Raw genomic sequence first — 19,851 nt, 5'->3', positions numbered from 1 at the left:
GAGGACCCGGTGCAGCGGGAGATCCACCAGGACTGGGCCAACCGCGAGTACATCGAGGTGATCACCAGCTCCATCAAGAAGATCGCGGACTTCCTCAACTCGTTCGGTGAGGGCGCGGGGCGGCGGCTGCGGGCGGGCCGGGCAGGGTTGTGAGGGGGCCCGCGGTGTCTCACTGCCGCCTCCYCGCAGACATGTCGTGCCGGTCCCGGCTGGCCACTCTGAACGAGAAGCTGACGGCGCTGGAGCGGAGAATCGAGTACATCGAGGCCCGGGTGAGCAGCGGGGCGGTGGGCCGGGTGCGGGCCGGGCCCGGGGCCGGCCCTGGCTGAGGCATTTCCTTTTCCCGTAGGTCACCAAGGGGGAGACGCTGACATAGGCCCTGGGCGGCCCCGGCCCCCGCCGCCGGAGCACCGCCGCCCCGCATCCTGCTCGGGGCCCGCCGCCACCGCCGCCGCCTCTGCTCGTGTTGCCAATAAACCGCTGTGCTCCTGCCCTGCCTGCTCTCTGCCTGCCTGCCTGGGGCTGGGCCGCGGGATGCCCGGCTCCCTGCCACCGTCCTGGATGTCCAGAGCCTGCCCTTCCATCTGCCTGACCCTCGGGGTTTGGGCACACATTCCTCCCCGCACATGGGGCTGTGCCACAAGGGCCACGGGCCAGGCTGTTGTCAGCTCTTGGAGGCACYTGACCAGCCTTTGGGGTGCTTTGTGCTCCTACTGGGGTCCCAGCAGAAAATCTAGTGCTCCCTGTGGTTTGGAGGGTGTCTCAGCCTTCACATGTASATGTGTTAGAGCAGTGTGGTGACAGCAGGCTCACCTGGTGTGGTGCACATGCCACAAGAGAGGGCCCTTTGCCAGTACCGGGGAAGAGGTGCTTATCCTCYTCTCTGAGAGGCAAGTGGCAAGGAGAAGGAAGTCTCTCAGCCCTTCCCACCACTCCTCTATTTATCCCAGTTTTTTCAGTGGGCATCTYGACCTGCAGATTCATTGCTCACATTTAGTGTTTGTTGGGGAGTCCATGGAGTTGGTATCAACAAAGRTTTTATTGCTTCCCAGCAGACTTTAAATGTCTTGGTGTATTCTCCAACTGTAATCTTAGCTTTTTCACGATGGCAGTGTAATGCCTGCAGTGTTTACTAAGCACCTGGGTAACTTAATGTTCATGTTTTTGAGGCTGACATCAGCTGGTTCCTTGCTGACGTAGATCCTCCTCAAAGCTCACAGTTTTGTTCTCCATGGGAATCTGTTTTTCATTGTTTGAATAAGTGTTCCTCCAGCCTCTCCCTCAGCTCTTGTAGTGGTTACTGTGAGGTTGGGCTGCACATCAGGGAGGCTTGGCTGCTTTTGGGGCATAGTATCTGTGGAAATAAGTACTTTATAGCAGCCCTGCAGTGGAGTGGAACAGCCATGGATCACTGCACTTAGGTGTAGGGGGGATACCAAATTAGAATGCAGTCATACAAGATTGATAGATGGAGGGAAAGCAGCTCTCTCTTGGCTCCAAGGCAGCTGCTCTGTAGCTCAGGTACATCAGAAGTACTGCTGTGGCCCATGCATTGCTTACTGTGGACTTGCTGTAGTGGAGCCCTGAGATCTCTGTCCTTGGAGATAACATTACTTACCTGAACTGAACTGATCTGACTTTGAAATTGGCCTTGCTTTGGATGGGAGGGAGGTGAGGCAGAGACCACCAGAGGTTCTTGCCTAAATTGTGCTAAGATTCTTCAGTCCAAAGACTGAATAGGAGACAGGGTACCACAAACATCCCTGGGGCTGGGGCTGCACTGGGCTGACCTCATAACTCAAGATCCATTGCTTGTTCCCAGCTAGTAGTGTGGTGTTTCTCAGATCCCTTCCAGTTTSCTGACTGGCTGTTGTAATGTCTCTTTTTCCTCTGATACCAGGATTTTGCAAAGGAGTAGGTTTTGCCACACAGTTGGTGGGATCTGCTGGAAGGTACCAGTTCTCCCAGGATTTGTGCTCTCAGAGAGCTTCAGCACAGCTAGTCCGGTTCATGTCCCAGCAGGGGTGCTGGGGTGCTCACTGCAGTACAGAGTTCTGCCCTTTTTCTTTCAAGGAGTCTTAAAAGTTCCCTAAGGAACCAGCCATTCTGCTTGGGTGCTGCTTATTCCAGGCCATGTCTGGGAGGTGGAGAAACCTCTTGGTCCTCAGGCTGATACAGCTTCTTCCAGCAGCTGCTGTGGTGTCCAGCCTTGTAATAGATGGAACTTTGACACATTTCATTATTTTAAATACTGGGGAATTCTGTTTGCCTTTTTTTTCCGTTGTACTGTATTTTGGTTTTTTGTTTTTTTTTCAGAATATGATGCCCCAGGAACCTACATTAAACTTTTCTGGAGTGGATTTGTGTATTCTAATTTAGAAGACTGATTTATGTGGTGTGTTGGTGGTACTGTTCTTCCCATCACACATWTAATAGCAGGACATGACAATGTCCTCTGTGTCCTCACAGCATGCTGTCCTCATGTCCTGMGAGGGGTTGGTGCTCTGCATATGGTCAGCAGATGGTTTCCCAGAGCCTGAACTGCTGAGAAGCTGGTTTGAAGCCCCTTAGGAAAGTACCAGAATTGCTCTAGAGAACCTGAGCCAATCTGTAGGTTTAAGAAAGGTTGGCACTCTCAATGACAGACACTGGGCYTGTAGTCCCCCACTGTCTGCTGGACAGGCAGCCAGGTCTCATGGAGCAATTGGAGCAGTCCAGCAGTCATCAATGGTCCTCTGAGGTTTGGGAACAAGTAGCAGTGTTTTGATCTGGGTGGGAGACAAGATGTGTTGGCTTCACCCTTTGTGTGGTGTCAGCAGAAGAGGGAGCTAGAGCTTGATTCAAGCTTTGCATTGCCCAAAAAGATTATTGTCTGATCTAAAGCACATCTTTTAAGATGAATGGATTGGACCACACTCCTCAAATAGTTCTAGCTTTTAACAAATACCTTTAGGGCTCTCTCAGTGCCTACTGCAAGCAGAGCCTTGATTTCTGAAAACAGTTTTAAAGTCAAATCTACCTTCATCCTTTATGTTGCAGGTGATTTATAATAATTCAGTGAGCTGAGGTGATCTCCAGAGAGGAATGTGTTAGGACACAGCTGAGTTGTTGAGGGAGAGCTGCACTTTGACCCTAAGAGCTTTACAAGGCTGAATTTTAAAGATCTCAGGAGAAGGTGTCTGCTTACATCCTGGTGTCAAGGCACCAGCAGCAGTGGATGTCATTTGAGTTGTTTCACAAAGAGAAGATTGGCCCTTCCAGCCTGGGATTGCTGCTGTTCTCCAGGTCAGTGAGATGGGAAGGTCACAGGAGTAAGGGAGGGCTYCAGATTCATTGAGGTTTTGTGTCCCATTTCCAAAGCTGCCAGCAGTACTGCTGTGAGCTCTGCAGAGCGTGAGTACCTGGGACTTGGCCCTAGAGCACATAAAACCTTTATGGTGGATGTACCATGAGCTCACCTTTCTACTCACCTTCCCTGTCMCTCCCTCCCTGTGCAGTCTGACAGCCTGTGTGTTTTCACTTTATATCAYAGAAATGTGAAGCCAGTAGTTGACAGAATGCTCCTTTTGGGGGAGGAGAGGATTATCACTGGGTATGTCCTGAAGCAAAAGTTTGACAATAATATTCTGGGGAAACAATGGATAGATCAAACTGAGTCYTGCTGACTTCAGAGTCCCGACCTGTGGTAGATCTGAGGTTTGCCTTGGCTGGGGGATGCTCCAGCCAATGTGGTCAGTGCTGCACAGAGCTGCTGGCCCASCCCCTCTGACTCTTGCTGTGTTGCCCCTCTGCCAGCAGGTAACCCCACCAGGTAACCAACCCATGCCTTGCTACTTCTCTGTAGACTTTTCTGCTTCCCAGTCTTGCCATCTCCTGGCAGGTACATTGCTGACAAAGCAGCTGTGGGGACAGGTCTCAGCCTGCCTTGCTGACAGGGTTACAAAATGGATTATAGGACCAAACCCATTCCACAAAATGTCAGGATGAAATATYGAAATCCTTGGTGTTGCCTGTGTGCTTAAGAGTGCTGAGGAAAAGGGCTTTAATCAAGAGGAAGAATGAGCTGAAGCAGGGAATTGTCCCTCAGGCTCCTTGTGCTTCCCAGGGAGCATGTGTACTCTCCTACCTGTGGCTGTGCTTCCATGGGGCACTTCCAGCCATATTGCTAGGCCAGAAGACTGGGGATGGGAAGGGAGCCCAGGGAACTGGGAGATCATGGAAGAGGAGAGGAGCAGATATTGAGCAGGTTTGTTTGTAGGTTGCTTCTGGAAGCAGTTCTCTAGTCAGGGCMGTGGATGGAGAAACTATCAGACCACATGTTGATCCCTGTGTTTGCTGCAGCACTTGGCTCAGCCAGGCTAGAGGCTGGGAATAGCTCACTGTTCCCTACTTCTCTGGCAGCCAGCAGCCTGCTCTTTATGGCCTTGTGCTTGGTGTTGGGGCTGTACTGTCCATTCCACTGACAGGCCTGGGCTTTAGCAGCCAGACTGGAACTGGAAAACTKCTCTTGCAGCTGAAGTGGAAAGACCAGCAACCAATGCCCCAGGTGTCATTCTCCCTTGTCTTGCAGAGCTGCATGCCTCAGAGTGAATTCGTGAGCCTGCAATGTGCTAACCATAACAAAGAGAAGTTCTTATAGTGAGAGAACATTTCCATCATTGCCTGTAGCCAGTAAGGGGAGGATTTTGTGCTTGTCTTAGTACTGGAATCACTCACTCTTCAGCCTCATGAGGTGTTGATCAGTGCCTGAGGAGGTCAGTAATCCTCCAGGACGTGACTGATAACATCCTGGCCTTTGATTTAGCCTGCTCAAACAGGCCTAGTTCTTAAATGTAACAGGCTTTAGCAAAAATTCTGCTGTGGTAATTTAAATATTAATSCAATTCTTTATTATGGCAAGTAATTTCATAGAAGGGTACAGAATGAGGAAAAAATTTCCAGAAGATCTTAATAACATACAATATGCCACTCTCATATGATTCCACAAAAGCTTTCATGGCTAAACCTCAGGGTTCCTCCCAACCCAAGGCAAACAGCTGCTTTCTTATGATCTCCACATAACAGGGTGTTACTGGTCTGGAAGGTTAGAGAGTGGGTTGTTTCTTTTTTCTTAAAAGTCTCATAGTCTAAAACCAGAAAGGTTGCTGTAAACTACCTGTAGCCTGCAAAAYGCAGCTGACAGTAAGGCATAATCCCCCTGCAGTTACCTGTGCTTCAGAGCTCACAATTGTTGAAGCAGACTTAATTTAAAGGAAAATAAGTAGCAGCTAGGTAAATGCACAAGAGGGACTAATTTAACCAACCTGGTGGATAAAAGTCAGGGTAGGGCAAGAGGTGTTATGGGAATGTTTTCATCTGTCAGAAATGTGATGACTTAATGAGCAATTACTACTCTATGTACCGTCACTGGGCCCCTCCTACACTCACTTAGGAGWATTTCTACATTTCTCATGCACCCTGCCTGTGTGACAAATCCTCACACACACTGCACCCAATTAGTGTCAAGCATAAGAGCTGCTCTGCCTGGGTTTCACCTCTTTAAAGCCCTCCTGGAAGCAATTTTCCCAGCACACAAAGAATAAATCACCRTTCTCCTAACTCTCAGAGGATGGTTCCCTAATAAGGGCCAAGTAAATGGAATGGAATGGAATACATGATAAAGCATTCTAATTCATTAGATAATATTCCCAGCAGTATATTCAGAGTATTGCACTGCTTTAATTGTTCAATGTTACATRTAATTAAAAATGTCAGGGTAGGTGAGGCAAGGCACTTGAATAGGCCCTTATATAAAAGTAGTGGAACACCTTGCTTAAAAAAACCTAAAACCCAATCCTTCCCTCCTTTGAAAAATTATAAAAYCCCCAGCCAACAGGAACAAACAAAACAACCAAACCAACTGGAAAAGAAAGATCAATGGACGCCTACTACAGTRAATATAATTTACTTTACCTGTGTCCCAGTCTCTCCAGAAGCATCAGAGGATGAAGAAGTGTGAGGAGAGGAGAGGGAGGGTAAACAAGTACTCCTGGGGCATCAACTGCACAACAGRGTGAAGCTGTTAGCTGAATTTGACAAATGATTTACATGGCCACACCTTGTGTAATCAATAGCTCTTGTGCTGTTGGAATGTCCCAAGGAGTCTCMTTTGAATCTAGCTGTCACTCCTCACACATTTTCAGGTGACCAACATCTGCTGCCTTCTGCTCTGGTGGACCAGAGGGATCTGCCCCCTCCTTTCCTACTCTCATGTTGCCTTCTGAGGGCTGGCTGAGTAAGAAACCATCACCTGGCTGTGAAGGAGCAGCTGCCCTGAACAGAAAAAACAGCCCTGGAGTGGCTCCAGATAACTCTTGTGCTGGAGAAGTGATTTGTCAGAGGTGGCTGGGAAGGGCTGGAGGGGAGCACTGGTGAGCTTACAGTGGGTATAGGATGAGCAGAATCAGAGGATTTGTTTTGCCAGCGCCGTCTGAGGCTGCTGCGAATAGGGTGGGTAGAGGGCACCTTTCCCTTCCCTGTCATTGACACAGCTGCACAGGYATTCCACCTCTGCCTCCTTGGGATGCCCTGAGCACCAAGGCTGCATGTCTGGCCTTCTAAACCCCCATCGTGGTCCCTGCTCAAGCCCAGGGCTTCTCCCCTCAGAGCAGGTTCTGCATCCCCAGTGCTCTCTTCATGTTGCACGGAGGCCCTGGGGCTCCAGCCTGAGGGGGGCTCTGCTGAAGAGCAGGAGTGAGGGGTCCTGGCTGCTCAGGGCTACCAAGGGCCATCAGTGCCTGMGACACGCTGGGAGCTGCCCAGCTCGTCTCCATGCCGGGAGCTCGGTCCTTGGCCAGCTTCCCTAGATCTTGGGGAGATGGGAGCACATGTCTGGGAAGTGACCTCTGTAGCCAGAGGATGACGGCGGAGCTGCCGTCTGCTCACCTCGTGAGTCAGGGGAGGCCACGTGAGGCCCCAGCCCCAACGCCTTCCCACCCACCTGCCAGCATAAGGCAGAGCTGGCACTGGGATCCCTGACCTGGCATCCTGAACCACCACACAGCCTYGCAGGTGAGTGCAGGGGAGGGGTTCAGGAGCTTCTTGGGGCCAAGCCTGAGGGTGTTTGGGGCTGTGTACAGGCTCTCGGTACACTGCTGGGTTGTTRGTTACTGTCTGAGACATCAAAACACTGTTTTTACAGAAACAGGTTCTGATTCTGTGGGGGTTACAGAACTTCCCTWTAACCTCTCCTCTTGACTCGAGTCTTTCTGACTCAGCTTCCTCATCTTTTAAATATTTTTTTTCTAGAGTCCTCACAGCAAGCCTTATGCTTTATGCGTAGAGAAAGATTTGTTTGCCTTAATTTTGCTTAGACTACAAGCATGAACTTTTCTGTCTTCTGATCAGCTCATTTTCTTCCTTCAGAGCTTTGCAATGATCACAGAGAGGCACATAGCGTGAAAGGACAAATACAAACRAAGTAATTTTAAATGCTGCACATAAATGCTTATGGCAGAGCTGGAAAACATACAGCAAGCCCCCCTGGGCTTACAGGTGTGGGGCTGGCAGCAGTGCATTCTTCGTGTCCGGGCTTGCTGTGAAAGCCAGGAGAAGAAGGAAGTGCTGGAGCTGCAGCAAGGAGTAGATGGGCTGTGCCTGCTCCTGCTCACCACCATGGGGCCAGTCAGAGTGAGCCTAGGGAGCTCCTCTTCCTGTCATGACACATGCTTGCTGGGTCYCTCTACACGCCTGGGTTCAAGGAGAGCGGAAAGTCTGAATTTTGCTGTTTCTGTGTCACATTTCAGCTATATTTGACAACAGGAATGCAAGCAGAAGGGTAGCAGAATTACTACCTCACTGGTGGCACAGCCCAAAGAAACTGGAGTAAGTCCAAACTGAGCTGGTGTGGTTCACTTTTTGTTGTCTCGCTGGAAGAAACTCGGCTTTCACCACGGCCACAGCCCTTCAGGACGTCTTTCTGTGGAACCAACTGCTAGGACCAGCCTAAGACAAGCAGGTGTGTTTTAAGAACTYSGTTTGGTTTGGTTTGGGTTTGGTTTGAGAAAAGGGCATTGAGGGACAATGTTTAAAATAAAATTAGCAAGATTATGTGTCAGCATACAACTTAAAATGAAAGATAAAAGTGGTTTCAAAGGGAAAAGGTTTAGGATTGTCTAATTTTTGTCTTGAAGTCCAAACAATCTTATTTCTCTTTATTTGCATTTTTTGTTGTTTTCCCATTGAGCAATTTCCCTCATATATTTCATCAGCTAAGCAAAATATTGTTGTGTGTGGAAGTTGTTAGCCTCGCTTTCTAAATCTGACTCTGCACACAGATTTATTCTAACATGTTAAAAAGACCTCACTGCAATTAAATTCTAATTTACTGTGGGGAAAGCAAGGTGAGGTCTGCTGTTCACGTCGTTCCCCAATGAGCTCATGGCCAAGCTGAAATGTCTGTACATCATCATCCCTCTCTCATTRTGAGGTATAATCAACTAAGTCACTTTGAAAACATACAATAATTAAGCACCTATACTTATCCTTTGTTTAGATCTGATTTTCTTTCCAGAAGAGCCACAAGGGAATTAATTGTGCATAGTCTAGGAGAAATTAGGTACCCAGCTTCCTTGGTTATGTAAATCTTGGTGACTGACAGGGCTGAGCTGTGCTGGAGGCACAGAAAGGGAGATGGGAGCGGATGCCGGCTGCTCCTGGATCCTCCTGCGGCATCCAGGTCTTTCCACAGGGGGATRCAAAAGTGCAACTGTGTTTCTGTTGCTGGAACAGTCTGGTTGTTTGGGCCAGACTGCAAATGAGCAGTTTTGAAGTAAATCAGTCTGATAGCAGATGAGGATGAGGATGACARTGTCTGCTCTGCCTTCAGTGTTGAATCTGCTCTTCCTGTGTGAGTGGCAGGACAGGCTGGGTGGTGCCCATCCACTCACTTTGGGATGATGTAAAGCTGGGATAGGACAGCTACTGTGCTAAGTTCCTGTCAGGGGAAGAGAAACCWGTCTTAAAATGCCACTGAAAGTAGCTTGCACTGGTTATTAGGAACCCCAGAGACAAACCTGCTGAATTTCACTCAACAGTAAAATATCTGAATATTTATAAAGCCTTTTTTGAAATGGAATTGATCAGTCAGAAAAAAAAAAAAAGTGTATTTAAAGTACTTTTGTTCCGTTAGGTCTGGTATTTCAACTGTGCAGTCCAGAGAGAGGTTTAAAGATATAGCTTAAACTTGCAGCTATTGCAAGGTCTAAGCTGAGCAAATAGGAAGGCAAGGAAGAGACTGAAAAAGGCAAAAAACCATACCTGGAGATAGATAAATGCATAGAACTGACATTCCTTATTGAGTGGCCAAGAACAAGTCTGTCCAGGGCRTGGTGTGCTGAGTTTTTACATTTCAACGTCAGCTGGTAACTTACCCAGCAGAAGGGACAGATGCATTTTCTACATTCCCTATCAGGTGCCCACAGTCTCACAGCTCCCACAGCTACAGCAACAAAGGCTGGATGTAAGTCAGGGAAGGGGGTTATCTGCCACAGRTTTTTCTCTGGAAAATTTAAAGGATATACTTAGTTTTCAAACTGCTTGATTGGAAGTGTTTTGAATGGAATTAAATTGTAAGAAAATGTGTGGATGTATAAGCTGTTTTCCTCTTGCATCCTGCATAGTGGAAATGGCTTCAGGAGCCCCAAAAGTCTTCTACATTTCTCAGTACAGCTGTGGGTTAGTTGCAATATTGCACAAGGGGAAATGCATCAGTGTAGGATGCTGGACCATGGCAGGCAGAGATAACAATTCAGAACCACAGCCACCACAAAATGTGCACCATCAGAACATTCCAGCCTCAGCCCAAAACTTCCATGGCGAGTTTATCAAAACAAAAAGAAACACTGAATTTTGGGGATATCAGAATGTTTGTTTCTATGGAAATACCAGTAATTAATCTGGGATCAACACTTAAAAATTTGTAATTCATAAAGCTAAAGTTAGTAGAAATTTCCTTTACAACTTGGGAAGAACAGATGTTGAAGCATCAATGTCTTCTGTGAGACAAGAATTAAAAGTTTTGTGGGACTTTCCTAGGAAGAATTTTTGCTATTTTTCCTGTCTGACACATATGAAGTATTAGCATGTTAAAGGTACAGGATAATTGTTTTATTTCGTGAATGGAACAGGGCCTATTAGATTACTCAYATCTGTGATAAATAGTTAATTAGACACCATGGTAGCTTTACAAAACAACAATGTGAATGATCAAGTCTGACTTCTTTTTGTTTTACTCATGATGATCAGACTTTTGCTCTTTCCTAAGAACCAAAGTCCAGTAGGACTCACTCAGAGGAGTCAGGAATTGGGTGTCAGGTGAATGAATCATAATGTGAAACAGAGAAGTAATTTCAAAACTGAAAGGACCAGATAGAGACGCTGTGTTTGCAGAAAATCAAAGGCAGAAAACCAGGAAGGTCAGTGACAGGATTCTAAATGTGCTTTTTCTCCCCTTTCAGACAGGCACAGCAATGGAGAACTTGGATGTCCCTATCCCAGATCTTACTGAAGAACAGCAAGGTGAGGGAAGCACCCAGGTTTTGGCTTATGCACACTACACAGCAGTGTTTGCCAGGGTGGGCATGAGTCAAGGAAATTTATTGCCGCTGAAAACACCCTATCCATCTCCTTGCTTGTAAGAGGGACCAGCAGTTATTTCCCAGCTCTTCCACTGGCTCCAGTTAGGCCTTGTATGCATGAAAGCAGGAATTTAAAAACGTGAAGGTTGTGCTTATCTATAAAACAGCATGGTCAGGATAAGTACCTGTTAAATAGCTAGGAATACTTTGGGAACACTTGCCATGCTTCTCTAACTGAGACAACAGCATCACAGAGGATTAAATMATTTGTATGGGCTATTGACATTTTTCTGCTGTTTTGTGGCAGATTGAGGTGCTTGATACAATATAGCACCACTCTTTTTCCTATATGCTGTTATTGGGCAATGTGTTAGAGCGTGGTGTCTCTCACCACACTTACACTGAGCACCACAGGAGCACTGCCATACAACCCCCCTCTACTGCTGCACAGTGACAGGTTTGTTTTCCTCACAGACATTTTCCAGAGGGTTTTTGCTGCTGATGCCAAGTACTTGGAGAATCATGAGAAAACAAACCAATCCTTCTGGGACTCTCTTGTAAGATGCTTGGCCACCACTGASCCACCAATCCTGAATACTGAAGAAAAGAACAATGTAAGTTACTAAAGAAACACTTACCCTTGCTATGCAAATACTTTTCTACTATAAATTGGAGAGATCATATAGTCACATTATCTGATATGCGGAAATATATTAAAAGGTGTAACAGGGTACTTAGATAAATGTGGTTCAGGCCACTGCTTTTTACTTCATTGCTCTCCATGTGCAAAAATAACTGGCTTTGTATAAATTCCTCAAGATCAGTTCAGCTCACTATATTCCAGGCAGGACCATTGTTAGTGACATTTTGGTGTAAGATACTGCAGTGTTTGCACATCCATTTTCAGACCCTATAGATGTGTTTCTCCAGCTCTCTGAATAGTTAACTATTGCCAACTATTCTGTTTTTCCAGTTGATGGATCTGCTCTGAGTTGTTGAGTGGAATTTACGGTCTCTTCCCATCTTTGRCATTACTTTTTGTTCCCAATTTCCCCCTTCTATAAGTAGGTGCAGGGAGTTACATTTCCCACAGGGTGAGATTCCCTCATTTGCACATCAGGATGTTCTTCTACAGGCTGTGTTTTATTGGAAAGACTATTTACTATTTACTATTTACTTACCTTCTTTTCAGCTCCTCAACAGCTGCGATGCCCTCCCTGGAGGCTGTGCTGCCTGCCTAGAAGCTATAGAGAAGAAAGGAGTCAGGGCAATGGCTCTTCTTTACCTTTTGCTGAAGACATCCAACCCATCTGGGTACAGGCAGCTGCCCAGCTCAAAGGGAAAGGGTGAGTCCTACGTGTTTTCCTGTCAGCTGCTTTGTTAAAATTACTCCAGTGCCATTGGGACTTGACAGCAGCTTGAAAACTGCTATGTGCTTGGAAGTTAGTGAGCAACTGAAATGTCTGAAATACTGCTCAGGAAAGGCAATTAGGTAAGGTGGTAATGGGAGCTAAAGTTAGTATTTTACTGTAGTTTGACATGGCTTCTTCTGGGCAAAAAGAACACCTGCTTTTARGGAGAGAGGATGTCCTGGGATGATGTTGCCAAAGAAGTTTCTCTGACTTGRGAAAGTTTCCTCTGGCTTGGTGCTTCAGCTTTTTCATCTGTCTGGATTTATGACACATAGGACACTTTTTTGCATGGACTGTTATCCAGCCAGCCAGGAYCCCTCTGAGCTCTCACAGTGGTAAGAAATCAGAGCTGAACCACTGAAAATAGTTTTGCAAATGGCTCTAGCAGCACATATAGTAAAACCAAAAGGAAGGGATAGAGCATGGCACTCAGGTTTCTGGACCTGGCAGCAAAATAAAAATAGACTTATTTTTTTGGTTGTGCAGTAAGAAACTAAGGGTAGTTTCACAGGGTCTATAGTCACTTTAATAGATGATAGAGCTGCACTCACTTAAAAAGACCCTGAATTTAACTGCAGACTCTCAAGGACATCCTGTTCCTGCTTCTGCCTTGATTAGACATGTTCCCGAAGGGGAGAGACCTCCCAGCCCAGAGCACAGTCCAGTTTTGGTCATTTGTCAGAGTAGGAATGTTGGTAACAAGACCYCTTTCCTGCCCTTGGGCTGTGAACAGCCTCGAGTTGCTGGAGGGGAAGGAATTCCATCTACCTGCCTATACCCAAATRCTGCATCTCCTGATGAGGAGATGCTCAGAGCCCCGGCCCTGAGCTCAGCGCTGGGTGTGAAGCAGTTCAGAGTCACCTGCACCCTGGTCACACGGGCCAGGAGCGCTTTGCATCCTGGGCCCGGTCAGCCCGGGCAGGTGCCTCCCCAAGAGCTGCCTGTGAGGGCTGGTTCCTGTGCCACGAGAGGGAGCTGCAGCCTCGGCTTCGGCGCAGGGAGCCCTGGCAGAAGTCGCCCAGGGCAGGGTGAGCCATTCCTCTCCRGCTGAAACATCGTTCAGCTGCTGCTGCTACTGCTTCAGGGAGAGGGAGTTTGCACAGGGGTAGCATTATGAATAATTAAATGGCAGAATATGAAACTTAAGGAACTATTCACAACCATTTAAGAGACTCTAAACTGATGCTTTCATTTGATGCTTTGTCCTAAAATAAGTGTGCAAAAATAAGCTGAAATTAGACAACGGGTCTGATTTCCTGTCAGACCACCTTTAATAAAGCCTTATGAAATTTGTAATTGTAAAAGAGTGAAAATGCAGTCATTGATAATGTTTATTCTCTCTTTATAAAAAAGATGAAAAATTGAAACTCCTGAAGAGATTGGAAAGGAATTTTGTATTTTCAGAAGAAGAAAAAAAGTCTGAAAACTCATCCCATGAGTCCATGGATGAAGATGCACAAGGTAAAGAGGATTTCTTTTATTTTCCCTGATACCTAACTTAGTCTGACTGCATGTTTGTAAGGATTGACATAGGAGATGTGCAGCAATTCAGTGACAGTTCTGCAGAGCTCTGAATAAAGTAAGAAATTGCAAAAGAGAAAACACAGAAAATCATCAGTACCTGTTTCATTATCAGCAAAATAGTGRCTGCTTCCCACTCTTGAGGAGGTTGGTTTCAGAAACATAGAAGTCTGCTGCAAGATTCCTTCCCCAAATGAAAGATAATAAATTCTCACTATACCCCTTTATACAAGTTGCTCCATCTTCAGATTTGCTGTGTTCCACCTATTCAGCTTTGAAGAGAGCTGTGAGGCAAAAGCAGCTAAGAGTGATCCCTGTATTTCAAAGCCTTGATTTTTACCTTCATATGACTGTATTATGAGCAAACAACTACCGTGCTGTTGTTTCTGATGTTGCTGGCACATTTTTCTTTACTCTGATAAACAAACACTTTCTCTTATCCAGACAATGACGAGGAAGATTTCGCAAGACAGAAGACTGAAGGCCAGTTACTTGGAGGTAGGACAAAATGACAACAGTATTAGCTTTTACTAGAGGCAGCCAATATAAACCAAAAGGATAATTTTTTGCATTCGTTGTTTTGGCTGTTGAACGAAGGTATATTAACATACGTAGAAGAGTGACAAGTCGGAATTTGGCTGTAGGAAAGCCATTTCCTACAAGATGAAGCTCAACTAATGCTGACACTCAGCCATGCCCTGTGCTCAGAGTTGAGCCAGGAGAGCAGCAAAATCTGCTGTTGTGGGAGGAGTCCTTCTGCCTGGGTCTGCACATCTGCCACTRAAATGCAGCAAAAGGGTTCTGAAAACATCTGTCACAGCCACTGCTTACAGRATCTGCAGTCAGCCCACAGCTGAGATCAGTGAGGACCACCTTGTTCCTGAGGCTTTTGCTCCCAAAGGAAAAATGGAAAATAAGTACAATGCAGATGATGACAATGTGCTATGTCAATACACAGAAATAGCTATAGAACTATGGATGTAAAATATGTAAAGCTTTAATATTTTAATTAATATCTTAAACTGAGCTCAACCCAGATATAAGAGCAGCTCATTTAAATTGACATTAGGAGATCTAATCTGTCTCACAGGAMTCTGATTCTACCTGACTCCAGATACTTTGAGAAATGGGATATGGGGAGGGGTAATAATTCAGTAATTTCCCAGCTTTTTGATTGCATTACCCCTAGCAGAGCCACAGTCTCTAAGGAGTTAGAGTTGGTCTCTTCCTTGTCTCTGTTACCCACCTGCACCAATTTCAGGAGTTGCATGRGCTGGCAGTGGTGTCAGACACACACGCTCACTACAGGTGTTAACCTACCTTATCTCTGTGTTGTGTTTTAGGAATACCAGCAGAGGTGGTTCCCTACAGAGAATCAGGTAAGTGCTCCCAGGTCTCATCCTGCTGGAAGGATGACTATAACTGCAGTCTCTTCTTTCTGGCCTGCTGATATATTAAAAAACAACTTGCTGGCTRTAAATCCCTTGGTTTCCAGTTAGCYTGGCACTGGACCTGGACATGGTRCAGACATTCTGTTGCAAGGCTGTGSTAGTGGCTGGCTGACAGCAGGTGATTTGTACAAGGTGTTCCAGCAGATTAACCCATTTCTGTAGGCCTGCCAGGTTCTCACAAGATCAGTTCACAGCAGTCACCTTCCTTTTTTAGGGGAGAACCCAGCAATTCTATTGAGCAACCATTCAGTCTTAGCCACAAAAGCTAGAGACAGTTTTTAGAGTGAAGCCCTCTATCACTTGCTGAACAGGGGTGAAAGGTGGGAGAGACTTGGAATCTGGGTTTTACCAGCACTGAATGCTTGGCTCTGAATGCATTCCTGCCTTAGCTCACAGCATTTCCAGCAGGAGGTGCCAGGTGAAAACCAGATGTCAGGCAACAGAGCAACAGTGTCAGCCAAGAGGCTTGCACAGACAGGCAGTCTGAAGGCAGATTTCTTCCTACCAGACATGGCTGCACGGCTCCAGAATGTTTTTGAAAAGCCTATAGCAGGAAATTGCCAATGGCTTAAWTGCATTACTGGGCTCATCCCTCCTGTGCCCAGGCCAAGGCCACAAAATGAGTTAGAAGAGGCAAACAGCCCAGTGGGAGCAACCTTTTGAGAGGGCATCTACTCAATCTCTTCTGTTCTGTGCAGTGGAGAGGATATAAATTGCAGCATAAACCCTTGGGGAGGTTTTTGAGTTACCTGTCCCCAAGGAGCTATACAGAACACCAGRGCAAAGGGATCCATYGCAGTGCCATATTCTCCCCACAYTGGCTGACACAGAAAGGTATTGCARAATGGTACTTTTCCRCTTGCTATTTGGCATCACTGCCACTCACCCCAGGTTTTGTTGGAGATAGGTGGTTACTTGYTGTGCTTGTTAGTGCTGGATATGGTGGGAAGCTCTATATTTGTTTGTTTTTTTTTTATCAGAAGTAACAAAACCATATTTTTTTTTTCAGAGATTGCCAGAAGAGAAGATTCAGATGCAGATGGTGAGTACAAATATGCAAACCAAAGTTTATCTTACGCACGCTCTTTCAGGCCTGAGTTTTGCTTAGTGATGAGGGCAATATCAGCTCCTTGATGCCTAGAGATTGTCTAATCAAAAAGTAGAAGGCTGAAACCAGGTATTAACATGGAATGCTTTAATAAAAATACTGTGCAAGTCATTCCATGAAACAAAGTTAGGAAGTAGAGTAGGACAGGATAGACACTTGCCAAGTATGAATTGATGTTCTGCTAAATTATTTATCTATATATCATTCACACTTTAAACTCTTTAATTTCACAGTTCTATGGCAATAAAAGACATCTCTTTTTTTGTAGCATATGAGAAGGAGAGCACTCACCCCCCTCASTGGACAGTACGGTGGATGGGCATACGGAAGGATGGTAATGGATTTGTTACATCAAACTGATGTCAAACATGTTGAACCTTAGTCCAAGAATAAGACTTCTGGTTAAAAAAAAACCTTTATTTTTTCAACATGAGTACTTYGTTGAAGTGCATCAAGGCTTCTTGATGAAAATCAAGGTTTCTCATGTTTAGCCAAGTGCATGAGACAACTCAAGGAAATTGATTTAATTCCCTGAGTGGTACTCTGTATCTAAAGGTGGATTTGGAAGGGCTATGGCTGCAGTTCTGACCTAATCTTCCCTCTCAATTTCAGATGAATTCTTTCATTTTGTCATTCTTTGCTTTGCAATTGGAGCTTTACTAGTTTGCTACTACTACCACAAAGGTGAGGCAAGATTCAATRGAAGGATAATTTGTTGCATTTTAGAAAAATGAACAAAGCTAACATTTATTTTGTTGCCTTAGATTGGACTATTTCGCTCGGGATTGGTTTAATCACCTTTGCTTCCCTGGAAACCACTGGGATATACTTTGGTCTAGGTAAGTGTCCCTGCAGCAGCAACTCTGTCCCTGGGCTAAGGACAAGGTGACACAGCCACCACAGGGCCATAAACCTGCTGGGGCTGACATTCCATAACTCACCACATAACTCTCCCCCAACATCTCCCAATTACAGGGGGGCTGCAGACAGCAGCCTTAGCGCTGCTGAAGGGAGAAGTTRACTCATTTTTCCTGCTCAATGATCACAAGACCCTGAGTCACCTCTTTCTGCAGCAATGGCCGAATGCTGTGTTGCCATGACAACGTGTAATTTTAGCAGCAAGGCCCGTCTTYCCAGATACACTGGATAAGATGCTGTGCATTCTGGCTGCCATGCATTCCCCTGGGACTGAGGGTGAGCTCGGGGCAGAACTTGGATGGCAGCAGCTATTGGAAGTATTAAAACCTGGGCATTTTGGCAATCCCTAGGCATGGTGTAGGAGAGCTGCCAACAGCTGCAAGTTATGGCTCCTCAACTAAGAGCTTGTCTCCTCTAATCTCATGTTAACCTGGTGGAAGGTTGTGGATGGTTCTCTCATGACTCAGTCTGATCTTTGTTATTAATGATATTGCAGATGTGCTTGTTTAGACAAGTGTCAGTGTTTGGATTTTGCCATTTTTCTATTTTTTTATGTTTTATGTTGCTTATCTTACATTTTTGTTTTCACAGTGTACCGAATTCGGAGTGTCCTTAACAGCTTTATTCCTCTGATTGACAGATTCAGGCCAAGAGGTAATAGTCCTGTTTTTAATGACCACATCTGTCTTCCCTGGRGCTTCCTGGGTACTTTGGTTGGTCAAGAATTAAGACCAACTCATTTAAATGACAGTTTCCAATCTTACTGCCTTAAAAAGAATGGAATATTTTGCTACAGTTCATTACAGCTGCTTGGGCTTGAAAATGAATTAGTCTTGACTCTTGACCCTGTGGCAGAAAATTTTCACATTTTTAGTACTCCACCCTGTATGGGGTACTATTTCCTGGCACTGTTTGCATAAGAATTCTATAACTTAAAAACTCAGGGAGTCAAGGGAGGCTTCACTTGTTGGCTCTTCAGACAGACTCCAGGCTCACGTTTATCTATGTTTATGGACTCAAAATATGAGGACTGTTGGAAAGCTGCATGTATACAGGACAATCTGAACACAGCACTCCTGACAGCTGTCTTTTCCTTCATCCCACAGGTGTGAGAAAAGCTGCCTAGGAGGAGTATTTCAGGACAGTTCCCCAAACCTGGCTGTCCAGATTTTCAGTATTAAAGGAACTGCTTTATGAGGTGAACCTAACAACCAAAAGGCCAATGTGAAATACTGAAATGTGAAACTTTTGAAAAACATCACTCCTTTCCCTCAAAAATAAACCTGAAACCRGTGTACAGGGCCCCACTCTGGATTCCAAAGCGGTTTGTGGCTCAGCAGAGCTTGGAAGACAATCGAGATGTAGTTTTGTGTTTAATTCCATTTAAACATRAACACATTCACCTTCCCTCCCCTAGGCAGTCCTGTGGTGGTGCATTACTCATTTGTAACAAACCGTCATAGTCTGCCTGTGGTGTACCAAAATCAACAACAGACCAGTATTATCCTGTGCTGGTTCTTGCTTTGCTCTGGCTGTTTCTGTAGGAATTCTGGCCACCTCCTCCCCCACTCGCTGTGCTGCCCAGAGCAGGCAGAGGCCAGCACTGCTCTCCCAGCTGAGCCCCGGCAGTGGCGGCGCTGGGGCTGATGAATTGATTGTGGCAGAACTCGGAGCAGKGGGCGGGCAGCAGTTTCACCCGAGGAGGGCTGGGGAGATGTTACATACACTGACAGTGTGCTGCAGTAATGAGATTATTTACAACAGCAAATTTAGTCTTTTCTTGAGGGAAAAACAAAGTGCTCAATTTGATTCATTCCCCAACCTTTTTCTTTTTTTGAGTAAAATAAACATGGAACTTTGACATTCCTTTCAGTTTATTGGGATGTGTTACACATTGCAAGGATGTAGGGCTAATGCAATCACAGGAAGACTGCAACAAAAGGGGCTATCTTAAAATTTTTAGTAAAAATGTGAAGTCTTCATACCCACAGAATGATGAAGGCAACAAATTGAATAGAAAAAGCCATAAACRTGGACTTGTAAGGAAATATAAATCTGAAAGCTGTAAACCCAAACAGCTGAGAGATTTACAGGAACAATTTCAAGCCTTGCTCAGAAAATTAGAAAGGTTACWTTTCCTTGTACTTAATTTGAAGCACCAGTGTTGATCACTTTTGCCTGCAATTCCAGCTGCACTGCCAGAAACACCAACCATTGCACTCAGGCCTGCACCAGCACAGCACAGCTGCCACTCAACTCCTCAAGGGCTAAATTGTGCAAGAAGGATGAATAAAAGTTATTTAGTAGTATTTATATTCTCATTTTACATGTACTATTTGCCTGTCTTTGTAGGAATATTTCACCATCCCAGAATACTGTCTAGATTGTGTTAATCTGTGAATAAACTCTTGCTCAGACCACTGTAGCGATGTTAGTGGCAAATGGCTTTTGGGTGAACTGAAAACTGCAGAGTCACCCTGYTCTGATGAAAAGGTCTGTTTTAGTGTCCTCTGCTGTCTAATGCCTTTCTGAAAGGCAATCTGTGGAACTGTCAGGATGAGAAACATGTTCTTAATGTTTTAAATTTGGTACTCTGCAGTCAAAAATGAATTTTTAATGTTAACAGAAACTGCTTAGGGTAAAATAAGCAAAACATTTAGAAACAGCAAAACATTTAAAGTCATCTAGTGCATCCCACCATGCAAGATCAGCAGCTCAGCCGCTTAGAGCAGGTCAGAAGAGAAAAGTCAGTTCTCAAACAAAAGTAACTTACATGTTGAACTGTATCCTCTTGGGTACCTGTGACTTTCCTGCTCTTCTTCCAG

The 19,851-nt window shown here is 45.5% G+C and overlaps 2 protein-coding genes across 4 annotated transcripts in view; both read left to right on the top strand.

The window, feature by feature from the left end:
• Window positions 1-2,262, top strand: part of FANCD2 (FA complementation group D2) — a 35,257-nt gene extending 32,995 nt beyond the window's left edge. The window contains exons 45-47 of the mRNA XM_057380403.1: window positions 4-106; window positions 190-272; window positions 350-2,262. Coding sequence (XP_057236386.1) covers window positions 4-106; window positions 190-272; window positions 350-376 — 213 coding nt within the window. The 3' untranslated portion in view covers window positions 377-2,262. The remainder of the gene's footprint in view (window positions 1-3; window positions 107-189; window positions 273-349) is intronic.
• Window positions 2,263-2,901: 639 nt separating this feature from the next.
• On the top strand, window positions 2,902-18,887 carry TMEM40 (transmembrane protein 40). 3 transcript variants are annotated; one of them, XM_057380398.1, is made up of 14 exons: window positions 2,902-3,285; window positions 7,785-7,996; window positions 10,501-10,557; window positions 11,091-11,230; window positions 11,809-11,962; window positions 13,382-13,489; window positions 13,994-14,047; window positions 14,893-14,928; window positions 16,010-16,042; window positions 16,377-16,442; window positions 16,721-16,792; window positions 16,873-16,947; window positions 17,618-17,680; window positions 18,133-18,887. In XM_057380398.1, exons 3-14 carry the CDS (start codon window positions 10,509-10,511, stop codon window positions 18,150-18,152), a joined length of 870 nt encoding a protein of 289 aa, XP_057236381.1. In that variant the 5' UTR covers window positions 2,902-3,285; window positions 7,785-7,996; window positions 10,501-10,508; the 3' UTR covers window positions 18,153-18,887. The 3 variants fall into 3 exon arrangements, with proteins under 3 accessions (XP_057236381.1, XP_057236380.1, XP_057236382.1); XM_057380397.1 differs by lacking the exon at window positions 2,902-3,285 and adding an exon at window positions 5,106-7,050; XM_057380399.1 differs by lacking the exon at window positions 2,902-3,285 and adding an exon at window positions 6,238-7,050 and having other exon boundaries at window positions 7,801-7,996.
• Window positions 18,888-19,851: the final 964 nt, after the last annotated feature.

This window comes from Malurus melanocephalus, unplaced genomic scaffold (assembly GCF_030028575.1).
Source record: "Malurus melanocephalus ecotype Western Australia unplaced genomic scaffold, MMel_1.1 scaffold_452, whole genome shotgun sequence".
Lineage (NCBI taxonomy): Eukaryota > Metazoa > Chordata > Aves > Passeriformes > Maluridae > Malurus > Malurus melanocephalus.
Note: the sequence above shows the minus strand (reverse complement) of the source record. Positions and strands in the feature narration are given on the sequence as shown.